The sequence below is a fragment of the Fukomys damarensis genome, unplaced genomic scaffold, assembly GCF_012274545.1.
Source record: "Fukomys damarensis isolate Sample0158 unplaced genomic scaffold, DMR_v1.0_HiC HiC_scaffold_16, whole genome shotgun sequence".
Taxonomy (NCBI): domain Eukaryota; kingdom Metazoa; phylum Chordata; class Mammalia; order Rodentia; family Bathyergidae; genus Fukomys; species Fukomys damarensis.
This window is the reverse complement of record NW_022900928.1, coordinates 13,968,900-13,994,730: the sequence shown is the minus strand read 5'-3', so window position 1 is coordinate 13,994,730 and position 25,831 is coordinate 13,968,900. Positions and strand designations below refer to the sequence as shown.

The 25,831-nt window shown below is 36.8% G+C and overlaps 1 protein-coding gene across 27 annotated transcripts in view; it reads right to left on the bottom strand.

Moving 5' to 3' along the window:
• Sox6 (SRY-box transcription factor 6) overlaps positions 1 to 25,831 on the bottom strand; it is a 557,563-nt gene that overhangs the window by 3,332 nt on the left and 528,400 nt on the right. For 23 of the 27 annotated variants that reach the window (XM_010615190.3, XM_010615191.3, XM_010615182.2 and 20 more), the window contains 2 exons: positions 9,693 to 9,926; positions 6,767 to 6,983 (listed from right to left, as the gene is read on the bottom strand). In XM_010615190.3, coding sequence (XP_010613492.1) covers positions 6,767 to 6,983; positions 9,693 to 9,926 — 451 coding nt within the window. The remainder of the gene's footprint in view (positions 1 to 6,766; positions 6,984 to 9,692; positions 9,927 to 25,831) is intronic. The other 4 variants (XM_010615187.3, XM_033764124.1, XM_010615201.3 and 1 more) reach the window with 1 other exon arrangement.

Genomic DNA, 25,831 nt, shown 5'->3' with positions numbered 1-25,831 from the left:
TTGCTGACACTCTTGCACACGTCTGGCCTTATCATTTCCAACCGCTACCTACCTACCCCTTGTTTGTCTGATTTTAAATCGAACTCGGGAACTTGAGCTGGTGAGGCAGGCAGCAGAACCACTGAGCTAAATCCCTGGCCCCAAATGTGTAATGTGTTAAGAACTGGTTTTTGGGGAGGGATTGAACTTGAGTCCTTGCACTCGCAAGGCAGTGGCGGAACCACTGAGCTAAATCCCCGACCCTGATCTCCTTTCTGTTAAGTCCCAAAGTCAGTTCTTGGTCCTCATCTTACTTGACCTCTGCCATTTTGATCATTTTTCTCCTTGCTGAAACATTTTATTTCCTTCTCTTATAAAACATTATACCCTCCAACTTCTTGCTGTCTCATTACCTGTTCCTCCAATTCCCTTTGCTGTTTCCTTCTGAAATCTAAGTACTTAAGTACCCAAAGGCCCAGTCCATGCACATCTTCTCTTCTGTCTAAATTTATTCCCTTGTTGATTTTGTCCAGTTCTATGGCTTTAAATATTATCTATGTGCTGACAACTCCCAAATTTATATTTCTAGTATGTACCTGGAATCCAGGTTCAAACATACAACTTTTTTTTTTTTTTTTGTACCAGGGATTGAACTCAGTTCCTCGCACTTGCAAAGCAGGTGCCAGAACCACTTTGCTAAATCCCCAGCCCCTATATACAACTATTTTATGTCAGATACCACCTCTAACATCTAGGTGCAAAACTGAACTTGTGACTATTCTCCCACATAGCTATTCTTGCCATGACCATCCCGATTTCTCAAGCCAATCTTTTGCAATCACATTTCCTTTAAATCCAATACCCAATTTGTCAACTAATCCTATTGGTTGCCTCTCAGGGATATATCCAATATCTATCTACTTCCTACCACCTCCACCCCTCCATACCTGGCCCATAGTTAATTAGAGTTGCAGGCCACTCTCCCTTCAGGCAAGTCTCATACAGTGGACAGAGCAAAGCTCTCAAAACCTGGGTCATAGTACAGTACATGTCTGCTTATAAAGAAAGCCTCAATGTTTTTCCATGTCACTCAGGAACAAATTCAAAGCCTTCACAACAGCCTACAAGTCTTTTCACAGTTTGGCTCCCTGTAACTCTCTAACATCTATTAATCCTCCCATCTTCTCATCCTCCTTTTTTTCTGTCACCATGGCCTCTGCTTTCTCCTTGAATAAGACAGGCACAATCTGCTGTTTGTTCTGCCCACTTCTCTCAGGTATCCGCACAGCTTGCTCCCTCACCTACTTGGATTTTTTTTTCAAACAATTAAAGTAGGGTTTTCTGTGGCTACTGTATTTAAAATTATTATGCACCATCCTCTAAAACCTTCTGCCTCTTTCTCTACTTTGTTCTAAGGCATTTATCACTGGTTTATATTCATTTATTTGTTTATTGACTATTTGCCTAACTTCTATCACTAGAATGTAAACTTTAGGAGGGCAGGAATTTTTACTGCCATCACTAGCTCCAGAAGCTTCACTATGCCTGCAACGCAGGAGGCACTCAGTGAGTACCCCTTGGATACATGGAATGAGAGAATGAGAGGGAAAACCTGTGTCACCCATTTTAGAGGTGGATAGATATAGAGAGAGTGGGTGTGTGGGAGGAAGGTGGTGGAGAAGGGTATGAATATAACAATTGTCTCTAGAGGCTTGAATGATCGCCCTCATAAATAAGGGAAAGATTTGTTCTGGGAGAGACTAAAGAAGAGGACAAAAACTAGCCTACAAAGTAAAAAAGAGGCGGACTTATGACTCAGTGAAGAGTAAATGACTTTCTGGCATTAGACATGTTCCACAAAGGAACCACCTCCCATAAGAGTTGGGGAGTGTGCCAGCCCTAGAGGGCCGAAGAAGAACACAGAGGACTCTGGCAGTGGCCGGCTACTTGAAATACACAATGTCTGAGGCCTCTCTGAGGTTAAACTGATTCTGTGGATGCAAAATCATAAGCTCACTGTCATGCTGATCTCATTATCAGCCTAAGAAGAAACAGGAAACATTAAGTGAGTATACCTTCTTATACTTGAAGAAGCCTGGCTTTCAAGGCTTTCCAAAACATTGCTGAACTTTGCTTGTCTTACATTTTCTTTATTGCCAGGGAAAATTTCTAGGCTGGCCTCTCTCTTTTAAAATTGAACATTCGACCCTCCCCGCCACCACCACACACCCAAGATATTCATGCTCTGTTTATACTAAAATAGAAATCTACTTCCTGTTGACCTGACCTGCTCACAACTCGAGTTTCTCCTTAAAGAATACCCAAATGGTTGGTGGGTCCTAGTATATAATAATCTGTCTTCCTCTGAGTTTTACTTTCTCTTGTTCATAACATCAAGATTAGCATTTCATTATATATTATATGCACAGATTGTGTGTTCCATGTATGTGAGCATGCATGTGTGTGTAACAAACTATCATTTGCTAATTTAGTCATATACGTGTCTAGCTTCTTCAAATAAGACATTTTCTGAAAGCTTATGTGTACAGAAATAGTGCCTCATACTATATTAGTACAGTTCTGACTACCCAGCTGGTTTCAAATAGCCCCTTACCAATTGACTGGCTAATCAATGAACAGAGTGAAAAATCCAGACAGCAGGCTCAAGTTTTTTTTATCTATCAGGAATTACTTTCCTAAAAAGCATTTTTCCTTCCTTTACAGATCAATTTCAGAGTCGAAATTCAAACACTGCAGATTTCACAAATAGGAGTAGCTGGCAGGTATTAGGTTTTGAAAATAATGAATGTATACATCAAAAGAAAAGTTGTAGATGTTTGTAAAAGTGTATGCACGCAACCAATCTGAACAGAGATGGCCAAGGCCCCTTCCTCTCAGGACAAGTAAAGAGTATCAGCTGGCCTTGAGAGAGCTCAGCACTGCGGCAAGGTTTCCAAACTCACCTTTGTTAATTGCAAAAGGACTGCATATTTACGTCGGGAAAGTCCCATTGTTTGCTAACCCTTAAAACCCTATAGGCTGTATAAATGAAGGCAACACAGTTTGTTGCATGAGAAGATAGGCTGTATGTTTGCACATCTCTGCAGCTGATATTGCTGGAAGGAATGGAAATAATGACAATCTGCTGACTTTATTGAAGTTTATAATCCAGCTTCTTTTCAGGAGCACAACACTGAAAACAATATAGCTAGTTTATGTCATTCAATTACATTTGTAAGTATCTTATAGGCTTGATTCAATCTCTTTGGGATGAAGATCAAAATGGCAAATGTTCAAATCATTTATATCGTAAAGCCTAGAAAAGTAATTCTTATAATAAGAAATATACAGTTGGCACAAAGCATTATTTTTCTAGAATAATATTGACTTTGATTTGGGGCTTAACATGTGCCAGGCACTCGTTCTAAGCACTTTGCACATTAAGCTATTCATTCCTCAGAAAGGACTTTTGTTGGTGGTGCTATTGTCATTGTCATTGTTATTCTCACTCTACATATAAGAAAATGAAGGTGCAGCAAGTTTAAATAAATTTCCCAACGGAAAATGGAAGCTTTGGAGGAATAAAGACTGATATGTATTAGCTCCTATATGAAAGAAGGAGCAAAGCTAGTGTTTGAGCCAGAACAGTCTGGCTCTGGAACTGACACCTTTAACCACTATACTCTTCAGCTTCTAAGCCATTTGTAGACTCCAAATGAGAGGATTGTATAATGGTGTCACATTCGTGCTCAGTTCTGCCATTTACTTACTAGCTGTGTGACCTTAGACATACTACTTAACATCTCTGAACACTTCTTTTCCCCAACCCTAATGGGGAAGATGTTGCCCATCTTCTAAATTGGATGTATTTACAACAATCTATATAGCTCACTCAGCAGAGTACACAGCATACAGTAAGTATTCAATAATCTACCATTATTGTCTTAAAATAGCTTTAAATTTAATACTTTCAAATACCAGAATAATTTTGTTTTGGTTCACAGGGAAATTACTGAATGATCTTTGAAAAAAGAAAATATATTTGTCTGTAATTCTTTAGGAAAAGACATAATTGTGGCTACATGAATTCCAATATATAATTTCTATATTGATAGTACTCTTACTAGGATTGTTACAGAATTCTGATACTTAATCTGCAAACTGAAGGGGTTAAATCCAAGCTACAAGCTAACTGTACATTACTCCATATTATTGACAAATTCATTTCATAACAGCTAAGTAAAACATCTAACTCATCAGCTACAGTTGTGTAGTCAGTAAAATGCACAAAAATGTTGAGTAATGTGCAGTTTTACTGGCTTGAAAGTTATGCATGTCTTTCAAAATCAGCTATAAAAATTGATCTCACTCTCATTCCATCAAGAAGTCAATAGTAACCTTTGAATTTTTTGTTTGTGTTTCTCCTTGTTCCTCTTGTCATAACCTCACATCCAAGGAAGATCAATTTCCAAAGATGAACCTCAGAGAGTTAATAATCTATCAAATATAACTACTTAAAGAAAATATAAATCCACAAGTGGAAATAACACCTAGCTAGCTTTATGTCGCAAGTATTATTAAAACTGGGCAGAGGAAAGTCCTCAACATTGAAGAATAAAGAATAAGGCATTCTGCTCATTGCCTGTACTTCTATGGCACCATTCCACACTACACAGTGATCTTTCCATAATGGGCTCTTCTACTCTATGAGGAACAGCGTCCCTAGTCTCTGAATTTGAAGTTCCTTCATGTACCACATACCACAACAAGAAACCAAATTATCTCCAAAATTATCTCCAAGTTCTCTTGCTCAAATGGTCCAATTATACTCATGACTGTGCCAGAATGCACGACAAGGTGTGTGTGTGTGTGTGTGTGTGTGTGTGTGTGTGTGTGTTTGAGACAGGGTCTCACTATGTAGTTGAGACTGAAATCACTATTTAGCCCAGGCTGGTCTCGAACTCACAGCAATCTGCCTCAGCCTCCCGAGTGCTGGGACTACAGGCGTGTGCCACCACGCCTGGCAAGAGGGTATATTTTGAGAAAGCAGTGAAGACATTCCCTTTGTTGTTTAGGGTGGGTGATGGAAGCCAAGATCATGATTCCAGCCTTTGATTGTTACTACCAAAAGGGCACTCTGTATTGGTATTTTTAATAAATCTTCTAATTGACACATGAATAACCCAATTATATTATTGTATTTTTGTACTAAAAGTATTTTTGAAATGAATACACTTAAATACAGAGGAATGTGATATTCCTATTTTAGTATGCCTTCGCTTATTAACATATTGGGATCTTCAAATAATAAAATGGCTTAAGCCTCTCTTGATCCCTAAAAAGATTCAGCCATAGTATCAAGAAATTCATTACTATGTATCTAAGGTGACATGAAATTTCATAATTCTTATTTACTATGATAGTAAACACATATTAAATAGAAATGTTAATGCCGAAATTCACCTTTTTGGATTTTGAACTAAGCGCTATGTAAAGTATTTTTTGAAACATTGCCTCATTGAATCTTCATAACAATCATACAAGATAGGAGGTATAGTATTCATTTCATTTCACACATGAGAAAACAGAAGCTTATGGAAGTTCAATAACTTGGCCAAGTAGGTGTTCACACCAGTATCTTAACCCCAGTAGTCAAACTGCAAAACTCATGTCCTCCCTAAGATGCCAGGGCTCAAACTACTTTCACTGGTTTGCTGCTTTTTTTTTTATTCTATTTACTATTTCGAGTTAATTTTCTTCTTTTAAATACATGCTTCTGAAACCTTTTTTGTTCCACGGAGTTATCTTATAAGTATCTGTAAGCATAATAAGTAGCTTTTTACTTCCTCTTTAGGGAGTCTCTTTTTCTACCCATCAGTGAAGCTCTTCTTCCCTGGCACGGCGCAGCTCCTCCGCTCTGCTTCGTGTTAAAAGCAATCGTAGCTTCATTTTTGCTTACTCTGCTTCTCTTTCGCTAGCCTTTCCCAAGTGTCTCCCCCTCCGATCCCAGCTGCTTCTGCTGGTGCCTCCACAATGGCCCGCTGCTTTCCACCCCCCTGTGCTGCTAGGTCTGGGTGTGTTGGAATCTACAGGCATCTGCATCCCCACTTATCCTGACTACTGTGGTTAGGAGGGGCCTCTTTTGAATGCAGACAGCCAGTCAGCCAAGTCGAAATTTATACCAGAAATCTATTACCTAATTTTTAAACAAAATGACATGAAATCAGACTTGAAGATATCAAAAACATGTCTAGTTTCTGATTTAAGCAAGAAAATCCACATTGTTACTGTTTCCACCACAGAATAATTTACTGCAACAGGAGTTCTGGATCTTATGCCAACAATAAGGTCTCCTAACCAATGTCAAGGCCAATTATCTTGTGGTAGATCCCACAACAAAAGCAGACTATTGTGATTAGAGTCAGAAGCACCACCCAGAGAAGCTGGGGAGCTTCTGGGGATTTCTTAAAGTCAGTTTTCCCCTGCTGTGTGTCTATCTAAATAAACTACCAGCAACTCTGTGTGTGGGCACTGAGTATCTTAGATTATCGTGCAAGACAGTGGAAAAGGCAATCAGCTGGGAATGAGCTGTTGGGCTTCGTCCTGCAGAGTAGGAGCCACGACCCCACGGCGGCGACTGCAGACAATTCCACAGCCAACCCCTTCGAGCATGTCACAGCCTCCTCACTTCTCCAATCTCTTTCCCAAACATGCTGCCAGGAGCCACCTGCGGTTTTTTTTTTCCTGGGACTGGAAAGCCCAGTTGGCTCTGTCCAGGAATACATACCCCACAGTAAAGAACTGCCTCATTTCTTGTCGCCGAGACCGCATCAGTTGCTTATACTCCCCGATTCGGAGCTTTTTGCCATCAACAATGCAGGTGCGTTTCGGCCGGGGTTTGTATTTATAGTTCGGGTACTTCTCTAAGTGGATCTTGCTTAGCCGGGCCTGCTCTTCATAATAAGGTTGCTTCTCCTGGTTCGACATGGATTTCCAGCGAGATCCTAGACACAAAAATAGCCTTAGTATCTAAGTGATCAAGGCAATGTATCTCAGGCAACTAGATACGACTAGATTTACAACTACATGTACCTCCCCAGCACCTCATTCACCCTGACTCTAGCCAGCTTCTACCATCACATCCACTAAACCTCCCAACAGTCTTTTAGACAACAGAGTAAAAATAATTCTGCATACGATGCAGTTGTTGTATTATTTATTTCTCTCAATAATTTAAGGCTGATGATCCCCTTTTCTTTCAAAATGTATCTTTGCTACAAAAAGAGCATCTCCTACACTAAGGTGTTTCCCTGTTCGTCTGCTTTTCCCTTTCAAAAGAGTTCAAAGCCTAAACTTTAAGCATACTTATGAGAATGACAGGATTCTCGGGAGAAGCTCTACTGGTTCCAGAAATTCAATCATCTTCCACCGTCCAAGCATCTTTAGCAAAGGTGACTTTTGATAAGGTATCAGCAGATGTTGATATCCTTCCACACATAAAAAAATCTACTGCACACACCATCTCCCCTGGCCCAGGGTAATTAAAAAAAAAACTGAACTCTACTTAAGAAGTCATAACTTTAGAACCGGAAGGTACCGTTAGAATTATATATACCATTTTCAAGTACTATAAACTCCCATTCAAAGCTGTACCAATACAAGTACAAAAATCTTTAATATGGTTTACACAGGAAGAAGGAAAAGTATTCACTTCTCTAATATTGTTTATAAAGAACGATCTAAACACTTGACGAAGAAGGGATGTGTTTTTTTTTACATGTATCAAATTGCATTTTTGTGTCTCGCTGGTGAATAAAGCGGTAACAGCTGTGCAGACTGGATGTTAGCTATTCTTCGGTGGAGATTTTTCATACATAAACAAATGGAAAAGTTATACAAATATTCTACATAGCCAGCAATATCCCGGTCTGCTTTAATAGCACATCCATCCCTGCTCTTTCCTGATTGTTGTGCAAAAGTTGTGTGGAATAGCTATGCAGATAGGTTTCTCTGTGCTCTGCTGGCTCCCAGCAGCTTAAAGCCTAAAGTGACAGAGGATTGTCAGTACTCCTGAAATGCTCAGGCTTAAAAGGCTACATTTTAATGAATATACTTACTATATTCCTAATAATTTTTTCATGGATTGCACACCAATAATATAGATTCTCCATGGTTGCCAAAAGGCAAACAGAGGGGGTCTGTGCCCTTCTGAATGCTTAACGTGGCTACTAAACTGGCAGGAAACAAATGTGAAAATAGCAAAGTTACATATCAAATTATAAGGCCAGAATAGCATTGATTTTTTTTTTAGAATGTCTTTTAATTTGAAACAAATACAATCTGTCCATTAGGAACATCTTGGTTTAAATGGTATTTAATTTTTTAAAAAATCCCTGTGCATATCTTTGAAAATCCAAAAATAAAACTCCACTTAATTATAATGACATTTAGTATCCATTTTAAAACTCAAAAGTCAAAATGAAAAAAAGAAAGAAGGAAAAAGCTGCATTTTAGCATTTCACCACTATTTGATTCTATGTATGCTTTAAATTTTCTTAGAGGTCACTGCCTCAAAAATGTCTCAGAATCAAGTTAAATTATTTACATAGTGACAAAACATGTGTATTTGTGTGTGTCCAGATCACTGATATTTACTCAGGTTAAATATTTATTGCTTTTGAACAAAACATTTAAAAAATTAAAACCACAGTTTAAGTCTCTAATGTTTTTCAGCTTCTTAAACAGCTCTTTGTCACATCACGACAGCTTAAATAGAACAGTGCCTTCTGTGCTTTTTTTCTTTTTAAAGAGGAAAGATGTTGACTGTCATGTTGCATGTTGGATAAAATATGTTCAATATGTCGAGCACAATAATTCTAAACTGTATAATCTGTGCAAGGCAAGCTTTACGCTAATAGAACAAGGCTTGAATTTAACGCTGAGAAACTGGAGAATCACTCTGACAATTTACCACAAAATGGGCTTCTGCCTGTGGTCTGTGTTCAATGCAAGGCTGTGAAATTTGAACTCGTCATATCTCATTAAAGTAAGTGTAGCTTTATTTTACAAGTTTTAAACTTATCATTAGAGGCACTATTTTGCACTTCATTAATTTCACACCATTTTTGGGTTTACCCCTAGTCCTCGATGAATTCTTCTTTCAGGGGCACGTAGGAACCCAAGAATTCTAGAGCAGAAAACTGTGAGGGCAGTGAGTGTTCGCAAGGCTGTGTTGCAACTTACAAATTTTTTTTTTCAGTACTGGGAATCGAACTCAGGACCTTGCGCTTGTGAGGCAGGTGCAGCACCACTGAGCTAAATCCCCAGCCTGCAACTTACAAATTTTAAAAGACTAAATAAGGAAAGGTGATAAAGCTTGTCCCCAGGATGGCCGTTGAGCAGTGACCTCTTAAGAGTTGCTAAATTCACAATATAAACACATTATTATAGTTTGCCTCTGGAATCAGATTTTATTCAGTCTTGCTCTGCCAATAGTTTTGATTCCAAAATAAGTTTTTAAGCACCTTCCCTGGTATATGCAATAGCCCCTAACCCTAAGGGTGGAACTGTAGGATGCAAGGAGGGGTGATGACAAGGGCAGACAGTGGGGCTTTATCAAACTTCCCTCAAGCACAGTGGCCCTGCCCTTGCTTTCCACTCTTGAAACTCTCTGGGGGGAAAAGGTCAGCATTAGCCACGCCAACTGCACTCACCTAAGATTTTACTAATGTTGGAGTTGTGCATGTCGGGGAAGGCCTGAAGGATTTTCCTCCTCTCGTCCTTCGCCCAAACCATGAATGCATTCATTGGTCGCTTGATGTGTGGCTCACTGCTCGCCCGGCCGCGGGCATCCCTGTAGACTCGAGCTTCAGCCACAGTGGCACCTCCTGTTGGCCAACAATAATACTGCTGTAGTTTAGCTGCAGAGCCATTCATTGCTTTACTTCCTGTAATGTCAGAGCAGGAAGAACAAGATGGGTGTAAAGCATTATTATGTGGATAATGTAACAGCAGCTTCTGCCAGGTTCCGCTGCTTTCCCTAGGCCCCTCTCTTTTTTTTTCTCAGTGACCTTTTAAAAGCAAAAGACAGTTTCGGATGACAACTGTACATCCTTTCAGACAACAAAACACTTCAACAAGACACTGGGCAGAATTAGTGTTGTATGTCTTTATACACCTACTGCATTGACAACAATACATTTTGGTGGTGATAAAGAATGATTGGTATCATTCTACAGTAAACTTTCCTGCTGCGATTCCTTCCTTCAAAAGCAAGCTCTCACCTGTCATTTTATCTTTATTTGCCAAAAAAAGAAAAAAACAGTACTTTAAACCATACATTTCCCCCAAACAGAATTCTTTTTCACAATATTGTGCCTTGTCCTGTCCTCTTTCTATGGTTTGGAAGACTCTTCTCCTAAGACTTCTTATTAAGTCCTACTAATCCTTCGAGTCCTACTCATTTGTTAATGAATTATCAATTCAATGAAACATTTTAGCTGAGCTATTACTATGAGCTTAGGCCTGTCATGTGGTGCTAGGGATACAAAGGTCCAAAAGAGCTCATATCTCAGGAAGGAGACAGACCACTATAACAAAGTTGTGGTACTGAAGTTACCAGGGTGCCGAGAGAACACCAGACAGAATGACCAACCAATTCTTCCTCGCAGATGTGATGGCCCAGTTGAACCTCAAAGGATGAACAGGAATCAGCTAGTGAGTAGGAGAGGGGAGTAAAGACAGATGGGAAAGCTGCTCAGCCTAAAAGAACAGCATTTGCAAGATGCTTTCCAAGCTCCCCGTTTCCTTCAGGTTCTGTGCCCCAGCATGATTACTGTTTATAGGACTGTCTCCCTTTGATCTTTCTCCATCCCAGGAATATGCGACCCTAAAGTTAGACACTGTCTCGCACTCATCCTTGAATGCTCAAGACTTCCCGCAGAATGTCTGCTGAATATACATTAAGAGATTTTTTTGGTTTTCAACCCCTACACAAAAGTATTAGACTGAGAGTATTCATTTCAAGGGTCCTGATACATTTTTGTGTTGTATAAAAGATTTTCTTTAACCCCTATGAAACTATTTGTGATCTGGTAACACAGTAGATCGAAAGCTCTTCGAGGACAGAGCATGGGCCGAGTCTCATTCACTGCTGAACCCCTTGGATCCAGGGAATTCTCTGGCCCATGGAATTTTAGTTAGCAAAATTCATTTAGGAAATGAATGTAGTCTTTCCTTGTTTTCATGGCCCCCACAGTGTGACACACAGTATGCTTTGCCATGTGGCAAGTACTGAGTATTTTCCTATAGATTGAAATTTTCTACGGCAAGATGTGAAGCGATTGAACTGATGGCCTCAGCCGATGCTTCTAGTGTACAAACAAGAAAACCTACCCCTGGAAGTTTAGAAGCAAAATATACATTAAAGCCAACATTTTTATTTTTCGGACAAAGTGAATCCTTTCAGCTCAGTGAAGTAATACAAGAAAAACATGGCCCAATCCATCTCTGGCCCTTCTGTTCTATTTCCAGATACCTTGATTAAAAAGAAATTTGTTGGTGTCAAAGCCAGTAATGAATTAGAACATTAAAGGATGCCATTATTTGCCAAATATGGTCATTATTTATTGCCATATAATGACAGGATAAAAGGATGGAATTAACTAATATTGTGGTTTTTTTCCCCCAAAACATGAAGATGGGCAGAGAAAGCACTTTCTGAAGACCATGCAAAAATAACATGTTTCATAAACAGCCCTTCTTTTAGGCCTTCTAGACAGAATGATGCCTTACATGAGAAGTCTCAGATGCCAAGATGCATAACTAATATGCTACCTTTTTGCCACCATACCCACAGTACATTAATTTCATTTAAAATGCGCTGACCGTACAGGATAAATTGATTTCACTTTATATGGGTTTGACAGCCATGTTTATTGTGCAGTGAAATGTAGTGTAGCTTCCAGCTGACAATATCCATCAACACAGGGCAATATGCTGACTGCTGGGCCAGATGAAGGCGTACATTACTCTGGAAGTGAAACACTTATTCAGACACAACTGTGTCTTCTCCTGAGGATCACCACGGTAATTTATGATGCCCTCAGTGCCATTACTTTACAGCTGACATGGATTCAGCAATTTATATACTGGCCTGCACACACATAAAAGAAGACAGATTTGTGGAGAATGTCAGATGCAAAAATATTTCAATATTATTCTAAGTTAACTACTATGCCACAGGTGATTAACATTTTAAATCTGCCTTTGCTGTTGTAGCCTTCTCTCCACCTCTAGCAACACCAGTCAGCTTCAGTTTATTTCTTCATGTAAAATATGCATTTCATCATGAATGGGAAGTTTTAATCTCATGGATACTGATAGAAACCATGAGGATTTTTAGAGTCTAGCTGTAGTACAGAGAAATATTCAACATCCTCTACTCCATACTATTAGTTCTCCTAATATACTGTATGCCCAGTCTCTCTCACTCTCACGCTATGCCAGAAATCTAGAACCTTTTTACTCTTTGATTCACTAATTTCTCCCTTTTTCCAAGAGACAGCTCAGGTTTCACCTCCACCAATGGCCCAGCACTGGTCTTTTCCTTTCCCTACACAGCATTTATTATCTGCAGAACACTTAATTAACTACACAAAGGACTTCTTGGACTCACAGGGAATGCTTCTAGAAATTGGAATGTTCAAGCACAGTACATAGTACAAAAATGCAAGGTAAAAGGGGGAAAATAGCAAATGTTTTAGGGCATATGCCCACCTGTTACATCTCTCTCTCTGAAGGAGTACATCCTAAGTTAAACTTGGAACGTTTTAACAAGATTGAAAATAAGAGACTTATCTAGAGAGATCACATTTGGAAGCCACTTTTGTTGGACCTGATATCTGAGCAGACATCACTGGTAGCATTGACTTTTTTTTTTTTTTCAATTTTTTGAGGCAGGGTCTCCCTTTGTAATTCAGGCTGGCCCTTAATTCACTATGTAGCCCAGGCTAGCCTTGAACTCAAGGCGATCCTCCTGCCTCAGCCTCCCAAGTGCTGGAATTACAGGTGTGTGCCACCACACTCAGCTCACAGTTACTTTTAATATGACACAAATTTGCAGTATCCAGGACTTTTTGCAAAAAGCCTTTGCAAAGCTTAACTTGGAAAAGACTTGCCTCCACTTCACCTCCTTTCTTCCTTGTCTCCCAAATATGTGTTATCTGAAGGCACTTATGACTATATAAACTATGCCCAAAACATCATCTTCCTTAATTAGATAGTCAATAAAGAACAACAAATCTACTTTGCACATGAAAATTGACCTCTCACTCCTGCCTTAATAGCTAATACAAATGTTGTGGAAGGGAGATCTATCCCGTCCTGAATTTTCAATACCTGAGTTAATACTTAGGATTTAGGAATTCTTCTTTTTTGCAGTGACTGTGCAATATACACCTTCTGTGAAATTTAGGGAAACATCTCAATGAGTAGTACTATGCAGAACAATACTTTTCAGCAAATATTTCTTGAACTGAATCTTTTGCTAGAAAACATCTCTCAATATTACTTTCTTTCTCATTTAAAGATGCACCCATCGATTACTTGAACTTACAATCTAGGTGTCTAGGTTTGAGTTAAGTTCAGAGTCAGAATTTTAAGAAAATATGAAAGGCCACAAAGTCAAAAGAACATTTAGAAAGTGTCCCCCAACTTCCTGAATACATGCTTAATGAAACAAAATAGCTAGGGAATTATTATTTCAGCAGTAAAAATACCTATGACTGTATATGTGTGTATAAATTCAAAAACTTAAAAAATGGAAATTATATACTTTGAAAATTCCTGTAGGCAGATGGGAAAATTCTAATAGAATATTATAAGAATTCTATAATCAGTCACACATGTGTAAATACCAAATAGTTTCTCTGGTGTGAAAAACTATAATAGTACATAAGATCCTAATGAGATAATTGACCATGTGAAGTAGGAAGAAAAGGGCTAAAGGTGTAGGGAAAATGGCAAGGGTAGGGGAAAGGTAATAAGGGAAAAGAAAAAAATATGAGAAAATGAAAAAATGGACATAAAGTGTTTGGAAATGGGGAGGGTAGGAAGGGGTGAAGGGAGGGCAGGGACAAGGGGAAAAAATGAGAACCAAGACCTGTCATGTAAAGATACAGGATCCCGATAATGAATGTAACTGTACTGTATACCTAAAATGTACCAATAAACTCAATAAAAAAGAACTCTATAGACTATTATAAGATTTACTATTAATCCGTGTATTAACCACAAATTAACTTTGTTAAAATTAATTTTTAGAAATCTACATATCAAGTGTTACTTCATTATGCTCCATTCAGTTTTGAAAATAACAACATTAAGTGCATTTTAATAAGTATTTCATTGTTTTTATAGTGCTTGGGATTAAACTCAGGGTCTCATGCTTTCTATCACTGAGTTACACTCCCCCCGCCCAGCAACTTCGATCTTAAATAGCCAAGCTTCTATCAGAACCCAGAACTGAATTGTAATAGACAACAGTAAACTCTTCTACAAGGAAATTTCTTTTTAAGAGGAGAGCTTTACACAACTTCCCCCAGGAGGCTCAGATGGGTTAATTCAACCTTCATCTCCCAAATCAGTTTGTATAAATGCAAACTTTCAATTAAAGAAAAACAACTAATTGAGGAAGAAATAGAAATTGCCAAGACAAAGCCTTCCCTAAGAAACTGTGATTTGAATGATTTAGAGAAGACAGAAAATTGAGTTTTTCCAGGTGGGCTGGAAAGAAGGCCAGTTCACCATCAGAGCCAATGGCAATGGTCCTGAACTAATCCTAGAGAGGCCCTTTCCTGGGTAAATTCCAAGGGCTATCTGAGTGAATGAGTGAGTGTTTGGCATGGGTTTGTGCATATATAAAGTTTTCCCCCAGGAGGAACTCTGGCTAATTCTATAATGTTTCTAGTAATCATTTATGTATGTATTAATTCAGCAAACACTTCTGACAAGTTTCAGATGGGGATGGGGTATACAAAGATAAATAACACATGTGCTTTGTCTTTAGAGAAGTTGGTCCAGTGGGGGAAAGATATAAATGAAAAATTATGAAACAGGGCTAGCAACAGTAATCTTAAAATACAGTGAAAGCAGAAAAGAGACACTATTAACATTGTTGGAGTAGACAGAGGAGAATTTTAGAGAGGCTTCAGAGACAAAGTGACACTTGAGCAGCATCTTAAAAGAAGAGCAAGAATTTAGCAGTAAGTATGAGTGGGAAAATATTCTAGACTAAGGAATCAGTGTGAATAAAGACTCAGAGTAATAAGAAAAGCACAGTAGGTTCTGGAGATATAAAAAGAAGCTGGGTATGGCTTGGGCTTATAGGAAAAAAAGAAGAGTACTAAGAGACAAAATTAGAAAAGTAAATAGGGATCAACTGCTAAATACCTTGTATGCCAGCCCAGGAACTTCTTGAGGTATTTAAGCAGGGTAGTGTCATAAACGAATAAACTCCGAAAGAGATCGAAATGGAAACCAAATGAGACATTATGACTGAACAGTCACAGTGATTACTTGTGAATTGATAATAAAGAATAGAGGAAAATAAGCTGACTAAATACCTTCTGAAAGCCTTATACCTTCTAAAGGCTCATTCCTTGTCAGACAAAATCAATGTGCTATGTGAAAAACACTGGCACAAAAATTCTGTTCTGGGATCTAGTTCTGGTAATGACAGACTAGCTCATCTCAGACCAAGCCTCCAACCAATAACAAATAAAAATTCTGGCTAAAATATGAAAAGACACCTGAGAGATACCAAAATTAAGCAGAAACTGGAGAAGATTCTATCCTAGAAAGAAGAGAATTTCACAGATTGGAACTCTGTATTTCAAAGTTTTTCCTATGGCCCCAGTCTACATACTATGGAGTCACTATAATGCAAATAGAAAGTCTGTCTATTTTACTTTATGTGTTAGAAAAAATAGTTTGAAGCTTCTGAGAGGCTAAACTCTTAACTTCAAATGTATAAGACTTGAGTGAACCCAATGGAAAACAAGGCTGTATATCTGAAAAATCTGAACAGATATTTCAGCTGATGCCCACCGCCAAGGAAATAAAAGTTAGATTTGAATCCTATCAACGTACAGGGAATTCATAAACAGCTTGGCCTTTCCTCTGAAACCCCAGAGGGACAATTCCTTAGAAATAAATTCTATATGGAAAAACTAAAGATTTAAGGACTAAAATAAAATTGAAATAGATCCTCCCTAACTCTGCAAAATTAAGCTTCCATTAGTACAACATGATCAGCAGATAATTTAATTACATCTTACCACAAAATTAACATTTTCAAAGGAAGATAGTAGAATCCAGAATCTCTATAATTTATAGCCCACAACACACAATATATAACAAAAAATTATTAGTTGTATAAACAACCAGGAAATTGTTATAAGGAGACCAAAACAAAACCAGCCAAACAAAAACCTGGCTGAAATTACCTGAATTTGGTAAGACAAATCAACTAATAGGTTCAAGACATTTAGAGAAATGCAGGCAAATTAAACATGAAAAACAAAACAAAACAGAACCACACCAAGACACTAAACTACTGAAAACCAAAGAGAAAACAGAACTTTCAGAGAAAATGGACTTGTTACACACAGGGAAATACTAACACAAATGATGGGTGATTATTCATTAGAAATAATAAAGGCTAGAAGAATATGGAGCATGCTTAGAATACTGAAATAAAGGCCAATCTAGAATTTTATTCTGGGAACATATACTTCATAAATGAGTGTGAATGGAGTGTTATGCAACCATAAAGAATGAAATCCTGTCATTTGCAGCAAAAGGTATGGACCTGGAGGCCATTATGTTAAGTGAAATATAAGCACACAAATATAAGTACCGCATGTTCTCTTTCATATGTGGGAACTTAAAAGTGCTGACCTGAAACTGAAATAGAGATTACTAGGGACTGGGAAGGGTGCCAGGATGTGGCAGGCAAGAGTAAAAGGCAGGGGGTTGCATAGGATAAAGGTCTGCTGCACGCATGTACAGATATATCATACTGAATCCCACTAACAGGTACAATTAATACGCATTAATAAAAAGCAGAGACATATGAAGAAAAAAGTAAAAAGGGCCAAAACAGAACACCTGGAAAATATCAACAAAGGATACAAAAAAAATTATTTAGAGTCTCTCACACAAAAAATATGAATTACATTTTCAGATAAAGTTAAGAGAACAAGTTTCGAGATACCCAGAGATATTCAAATAAATTATTTAAATCATCGAAAAACAATGACAATTAAAAACAGATACATAGGAAGAAAGGAAGGACATAAAACATATGATAGTGACTTTTTTCTTCTCTGGATTCCGTTAATAAACAACTAATTATTTATTATTCTTAAACACTCAAGGGACTGTTTAATAAAAAATAATACCTTGTATTGGAGATTTTCAGTGTATAAAAAGTAAAATACAGCACAACAATATCATATTAGCTCAAAGAACAAGGGTATTAAATTATAAAAGTGGTAAAATTTTAACTATTGCAATATTCAAGGCTGCATAATGAATCCTTAGAAAAACTAATTTTCTAAAACATAAAGAGAGAGAGCTACAAGGACATTAAACAAATTCAAACAGAAAAATTTTAAAAGATTTAATTGATCCAAAGTCAAGAGTGGAGAAACAGAAGGTGAAAGCTGAGAGAACAAATAGAAAATGAAGGCTGGGGATTTGGCTCAGTGGTTCTGTTGCCTGCCTCGCAAGCGCAAGGACCAGAGTTCGATCCCTGGTACCAAAAACAAACAAACAAACAAATAGAAAATGAATTTCAAATTATAAGACCTATGCCAATCAAATTCCATAATCCCATTCAATAGAAAGGAATGAAATAATTCAATTTAAAATAAAAGATTTTCAGAATGGATAAATACTAAAAATCAATGAGACAGAAAACAACCACAATTTTAAAAGCTAAGGGTTAATAATTTGAAAAATAATAATAAAATGGACAAACTTATTCTCAGATTGATGAACAAAGAGAAAATAAAAACATCTATATTTGTACAGAAAGATGGAATTTCACTATAGCTATTACTCACGGTAAAAACTATAATCAGGACTACTGACAATTCTAATAAATGTGAAGAACAAATTTGCTGAAACAAAAGCTACCAAAATTTACTCAATAAATAGAAAACATGAACAATCTGATAGCTAATAGGGAAACTGAATTTATAACTAAGAACTTTCTCACCAAGAAAAGTCCAGTCCCAAATGGTTTACTGGTAAATTTCAAATCTTTAAGGAAAAAATGAATAACCTGTACAAAAAATTAGAAGAAGAAAGAATATTTCCCAATTGATTTTATAAGGCAGCATAAGTTCTCAATACAATGCTAGAAGATCGAATCTAGTAATGTGAAATATGAATAGTAGATCACGACCAAATAGGATTTATGTCATAAATGTAAAATTAGTAATTTAAAAACCAGACAATATAATTCATTATATTAGCTGTTAGCTGAGCACGACAAAAAAGTCATGATCATCTCAACAAATTCAGAAAGCGGTTTTGACAAAATTCAGTACTCTTTCATGAGCAAATATGCTCTGGAAACCAGTAGCAGATAAGATTCTCATTCTGTTAACAAGCATTTTAGAAAAACCTATACCTGACACCATACTTCAGAGTGAACTATTGAATGCTTTGTCCTGAGATGAAAAAGGCAAAGATGTTTACTTTTCACCATTGCTAACCAACATTTAAAAAACAAAAAGTATACTACCTGGAAAAGAGTAACTAATATCATTTGTTCATAGACAATATAATTGCTTGCATAGAAAATCCTAAGGAATCTACAAAATAACTGCTAGAATAAGTGAATTTAATAGTAAGTGAATTTAGCAGTATAAAATAAAACATAGAAATCAATATTTCTTAATATTGCTTAACATAGGTATGTTCTATATTTAAATTATATTTCAATAAAATGAATTTTTAAAAAATTACATGTACTAGCAGCAAACAAAAAAAAACTTCTCAAAATTTACATTTGTAATAGTATCAGAAAATATAACACCTAAGAACGAATTAAACCAAAAAAAGTATTGAAAATATCTACACTGAATGATGAGGTATAATCTAAAACCATGGTAAATGTTTCAATTGTAAAAACTATATTAAAAGGCACAGTATCATTAAATCCCCTCATATTTCTCCCCCCAATACACTTATCCCATAATTCCTGCCACTGTCTGAAACAGTTCTGAAAGTCCTCTTTTGTGAGTGCCTTTAGTTGTGTTGCACTGGCAGCCTCAATGTCCTGGATCAATTTGAAATTTCTATATTTCGTGGTCAGTTTTACTTTGGGGAAGAGCTAGAAGTTGCATGGTGCCAGAGCCAGTGAATAAGGCAAATGAGAATATTTTTTTATTAGTACATTTTGGTTATGCAGATTAAGGGGTTTCATTTTGTCACATTGTACATGCACGTGATATACTTTAATCAACACCATCCTGTTTTTTACAAGTCTGCCCTTCCACTGGATGACATTTGGCAGCAACATTCACCATAGTTGTTTATCATATAAAAGAGGATTTCCAGACTACTTCAGAAAGTGGCAAGAAGGATGGGATAAGTGTGTTGGACTGAAAAAGGGGGAGTATTTGGAGGGGGATTAATGACAGTGTGCCTTTCACTGTATAGTTTGATCACCCTTTGTACAAGATTCATGACTTGTGGAAGACCGCAATGCATGGAGGAGTATACCATGTTCATGAATCAGAAGACTCAACAGTGTTAAGGCATCAGTTCTTACAAAATTTATTTATAGATTCAACTCAATCTCAATAACAATTCTAAAAGATTTTTTGTAGAGATTGGCAAGTTCATTTTAGACTTTATATTTAAAAATCAGTACAATAGCCAAAACAGACTTGAAGAACATTAAAAAGACTCAAAATATCTTCTTAAAGACCTAACCTGCTAAAATAAGAAATGTGTCTTTAAATAAATAATGCTAGAACAAGTGGATAAATATATTGAAACAATATATCTCTTATCATATACTACATCCAAAAATTAACATGAAATAAATCATTACTTAAAATTAAAAGGAGCCCAAAACATACCCTGAAGGAAAAGTAGCCTATTTAATAAATGGCACTGGGTAAATTGGTTATTTGCAGAATATTGAAGCTGGACCTTTATTTCTCATCATGTACTAAACTAAAATCACAATGGATTAAACATCTAAACCTTAAAACAGAAACACCGAACCTACTAGAAGATAAAATAGGTAAACTTTTGAAGTTGTAGGTATAGGCAAAGACTTTCTAAAGAGATATCCAACTGCTCAAGAAATAACAGCAAGAATCAACAAAGGGGATTACACCCAATTAAAAATCTTTCTCTACAGCAAAGGAATCAATTAGTAGAGTGAATAGACAACCTATGGATTGGAAAAAATAATTTGCTAGCTATTCCTCAGAGAACTAATATTTAGAATATATAAAGAACTTAAAAAATTGGCCACCTAAAATAAAAGATACAATCGGGAAGTGAGCAAATGAAATGAGCAGAAGAAGTACAAATGGCCAACAAACATATGAAAAAATGTTCAATATCTCTGGCCATTAGAGAAATGCAAATTAAAAAACAATGCTACAATTTCATCTTATATCAAGAAGAATGGCAATCATCAAGAACTTTGAGAATAATAAATACTAGTGTTGCTGAGGTGAAAAAGCACACTTCCTGCACTGTTGGTGGGAATGTAAACTAGTACAAGCATTACGGAAATCAGTATGGAGATTTCTCAAAGAATTAAATTAGAAAGTCTATATGATCCAGCTACTCCCCTTCTAGGTATCTTTCCAAAAGAGTTAAAGAATACTACAACAATATACACATACATTTGTAGCACAATTCCTAATAGCTAAATCCTGAAATCAGCCTGTATGCCAATCAACAGACAAATAAAGAAAATGTGGCTATCTATACATAATGGAATACTATTTGGATACAAAGAAGGATAAATGTGAGACATCTGTAGGAAAATGGATGCACCTAGAAAATATGTTTAGTGAAATAAATCAGAAACACAAGCTTCAACACCATATGGTATCTCTCATGTGAGTAAGGCAAAGTATAAACAAAAAGCAAAATAAAGGATAAATAGAAGTAAACAAGGGGATGGATCTCTTCTAAATGGGAAGGGGCCCAGGTGATAGAGGGCAAGAGGAAAGGAAGACGTGAAGGGGGAGTAAGAAGATTTAAGATATGCCACGTACAGGCACCAAACACTCACAATGAATGCAAACACTGCATGTCACAAACATGAGCTAAGATTAACAATAACACAGAGAATGAAAATGGGGAGAGGGGATGTAGAGGTGAAGGGAGGTGCACATAACAAGGTGTGTTGTGTACATGTACTTACTCCCGGGATGAATGTAAATTCCATGAACTGCAAACATGTACTAATAAAATAAAAATGTAAAAACTAGAAGCAAAAATTATAGCATTCCTTTAAAAATACAAAAGATAATATTTTAGAGTGACCCTAGAATGAAAGGATTCTTAGAGACGTTAGATAAAACACTGAGCTTACAGGAAAAATGATAACCTGAACTTTATCAAAATTAATTTATCAAAAGTCATTGTTAAGAAAATGCAATGTCAAAGAACAGATCAGGGAAAAATAATTCACAAGACACACAATTGACAAGTTTCAACCCACAGTATGTAAAGAACTTCTACATAAACAATAGAACATTGTAATTGAATTTTATAATGGGCAAAACACTTGAACAGTTTACAAAAGAAGATATAGCTAATGAGCACACAAAATGTATTTTATAACATTATTCTTCAGGAAAATATAAATTTAAAGTACAATGAGATTTTGTTTCACTAGCACTAAAATGGCCTAATCACTAAATATTGGCAAGGAGAGGAGCAACTGGAAATCTAGCTGGTAAATTCACTGAAATATAAAATTCTGTAACTGTATTTTTGGTAGTTTTTGCGTAAGAAAAATGCACACTTACCTATGATAGTAACTTCACTCCTAGAAACTGACCTAAAAGAAGGAAACTTCTGTCCAGAAACAGACTTACGTAAGAATGTAATAGTAGTTTTATTACTAAGGCAAAAATTGGAAATAACTGGAGAATGGAAAAATTGTGGTTTATCCACACAATGGAATACTACTCAAAGTAAAACTGTTTTTTAACTACTAGTTTTTTTTAGAGTGAAAGCAAAAACAAAAAAAAAACACTACACAGAAAACTAACAACAAAAGTGACTTCTATGAAAGGTTCATTTTTCTGTGTACTTGAGAAGTATGTGGCATTTTCAGACTATTGCAAACTCAAAGTTTTATTTACTAGGAGAGGCAAAAAAGCTATAACTAATTTCTCATGAATAAAAAAGACGTAAATATCATCACTGAGTTGCTTGCCAGAACTACTGATAATCACAATATTTTAGACTATTTTAGTCTATCAACAGAAAGGTTAGTTTTCTCCTGTAGAATTCTGGAAAGAATTACATGATACATTTCATAGTCTGTTACTTGGGTTAATAGAGAAAATGAAAATGTGCATTTTATGAACTAAAATGTAGAAGATGAAGGAATTTTTGAAGGAAATATAAAAAATTAGGACACAGAGAATACTGAAATTGTACTTGGTTTGTCACTGTGTTTATCTCACCAGATCTATCTTTCCATGGTAGAGGTCTAATTTACTAAGTTATAGTATGACTGGTGTCTATCATTATAGAGGCCCCTGCTAACTTCTCATTTCTGCTTACTACCAGAATGTTAATTTACTTTCATTATAAAATAAACCTGCTTTAAGTTCAAATTAGAGTTTTTGTTAAAAAGAAAAAATGATGGTGCATGCCTGTAATTCAGCACTCAGAAGGCTGAGGCAGGAGGATTGCCCTGAGTTCAAGGCCAGCCTAAAATACATAGGTGAGACCGTGTCTCAAAAAACAAAACAAAACAAAAAAAACATCTGCCTGTAGGTTTACTTGGCAGGAAAAATACATTCCATGGCTGAGAAAGACCCTTAATCATTAGGAAACCAATGTGTTTTTCACATCTGAGAAAAAGGGATTGCCAGGAGTAAACAGGATGTTCGCTCTTTGTGTCTTTTATAACATAGTAGCTAGAAAGGTTGGCAAAAAGCACTTACTAAGTCATTCCTCACATGGAAGGCAAATGCAAAGTATGGAGATTGGTGAAAGAGACTGGTGAAAAAATACAAACCAATGTTATATATAGGAACAAAAGATGAATCACCCATAAAACTCTGACTAAGGTATTCATTCTTCATTTATCCAGTGTCGGAGAAGACCAGGAAGGTTTCCATTTTCTGTTTCCATTTTAAGGTTCTTTAACCCCACTGAAAAACAATGCCCTATTTACTTCAACTACCAAAATTATTTACACAGAGGAGTCACTGGATAGAGACGCAGTCATGAATAGTATCCACAGAAAAGCATTTCATGGGACCCTGGGAAGCAGGCATTTCACTGATCAGTCTCAAAGTATTTAATTCTTTAAAGAGCAGTCTACTTTTCAGATTGACTAGGCCAAATGTCAGTTTCTGGGATAGGAACATCAGATATGCTAAATAATCTTGCATATAATAATATTTACAAAGTGCTTTCACTAACGACATTTTCTCACTCCTCTTTGCAATCATTTGAAAGGAGTAGAAAGTTAGATATCATTTGATCCACTTTACAGATGAAAAAACTAAGGCTCAGAGAGATTATACGACCTTCTCCTTAAGTAACCAGGAGCTACCATAGTAATAAGGAGCACAGCCAGATCCAGAACCTAGGTCTTCTGACTTTCAGGGCAGCATCCTTCTTCTACACCAAAGCTGCCCCGGTCACTATTCAGGGACCCAAAATGAATTTCAAAATCCATCACTCTTGGCTGGACATAACTTTGCCCCTTTAAGGATGCCACTTCCCTGCACTGCCGAGGATACCAGAGGAGCCCATAACCAGTTACGAAGTTCATGCCACTATCTAATTGGTCGCTAAAATACTGCCCCACCAGAGATGCAAGGGTGGGTGTGCAACGAAAGCACTAAGGAGTGAAATTACAGCGGGATTCAAAGGATGTTAAATTAATGCATTCCTTGGTTGCAGGACTATGAGCAAGTGTTATCATGGAAAAGCCTTCTATTTTTTTTCTATTAGAAACTCCATTCTCTTTAAAAGATCAACAAGAAGAACCAAAAGGGAATTCCCTTAGGTCAGCTCTGAGGAAACATAAACCTCTAATTCAATAACTCTGCTACTACTCTGAAAAAAGGCTTTATTATTGCAACATCCATATGGAGCCAATTGGACATTAATGACTAATCAATCCCTCCGCTTTCTATTCTACTTAAAGTGTCACAAACCATGTTTAGATTAGCCCATTTCCTGCTTAGGATTGCTCAAGATGCCTTTTGTTCTTTCAGGACCAGCCTGATGGAGGCAGCTTAAACAAACACACGACCGGAGTGGCGCAGGAGTTATAAAGTGCCATATGTGAATGAACAAAGGGGCTATACTAAAGCCTTTTGTGGTATTTGTTAATGTTTTTCATCTGAGCTTAAAAAGGCTTAATGACTTTGTGGTGAGCTGATGCATGTGGCTCGTGGCTTTGCAAAATGAAGGAAATTCTAACCAGTGAGACATTGGTCTGTGTTTTCAAGAGTCTCCTGCTTTAAGTTTCAGTACTTGTGTTTACTTTTTTTTTAACTTTCAAGTTATATTTGCTTTACACAGATAGCTAAACAGACTCCTTTATCTTGTTTCAACTATAGAATCCCAGGGCAGCTGTGATAACTTAGGGCTTCTCTATTCTAATGACCTGGAAGTGGCACAGAGCATCAAGTATTCCACTTGTTATCTATGTCCTGTATGTATGCACAGAAAGGGAGCTCACAAGGTGTTGAGCCCTGGCAAAAAGAAAGCATTCAAGTTTGAATCAGAGACCAGTGGGGATGAAATAAGACAATAACACTTTCTGGTTTCCTAAGATCTCAGGAGAACTAGGCCCACGTTCAAGAAGATGCCACTGGAGAATCCAATCTGGTAAGCTAAATTAATCATGCAATCCATCAGCTTCTGGATTCATCCAACCCTAGCTCCTACCACAGACTGTACATGAAATGAAGGCACACAAACCAAGATGTAACAGATCTCAGAGTTAGATAACAAAGATATACTAAGTCCATCTCCCATTACTTCTGCCCTTACTGACTGCCTCAGCCCTGACTGTCTCTGCTGGCATCACAAAAACTAGTCTTTTGAAAAACTAGTCTTTTGGCTGGTATTCTTACTTCCAGTTTTGATTCCTTTAACCTCTCTTTAAATACCTCTTTCTAATTTCAGCCAGAGTGATCCATCATAAATGTAATTTTGACCAAGCCACTCCTATATTTAAAACTCTTTAATGGCTCCCTAATGCCCACAAGATGAGTCCAAACTCCTAGAATAGTATATACTATTCTCTTGTGATCTGGCTCTCTACCTGTCTGGCTAGTCTGAAATTTTCTGCTTTATAACAGCCATGCTATTTCTAGTTGTTTACCAATTTTATTTTCATGCTAAGAACCTGAGCTTTTTCTTCTCCTGGAATTGACTGTCCATCTGGAAATTACTTATTATTGAAGACATATTTTAGGGATTATCTATTCCGTGGAAGTTTTAGTATAAGTACTCTAGGCTCCCACAGGTAGTACCCTATGCTTAGTTTCATTCTAATGTTTACTATATTTTATCCAAATTACAAGTTTCACGTGCCCAC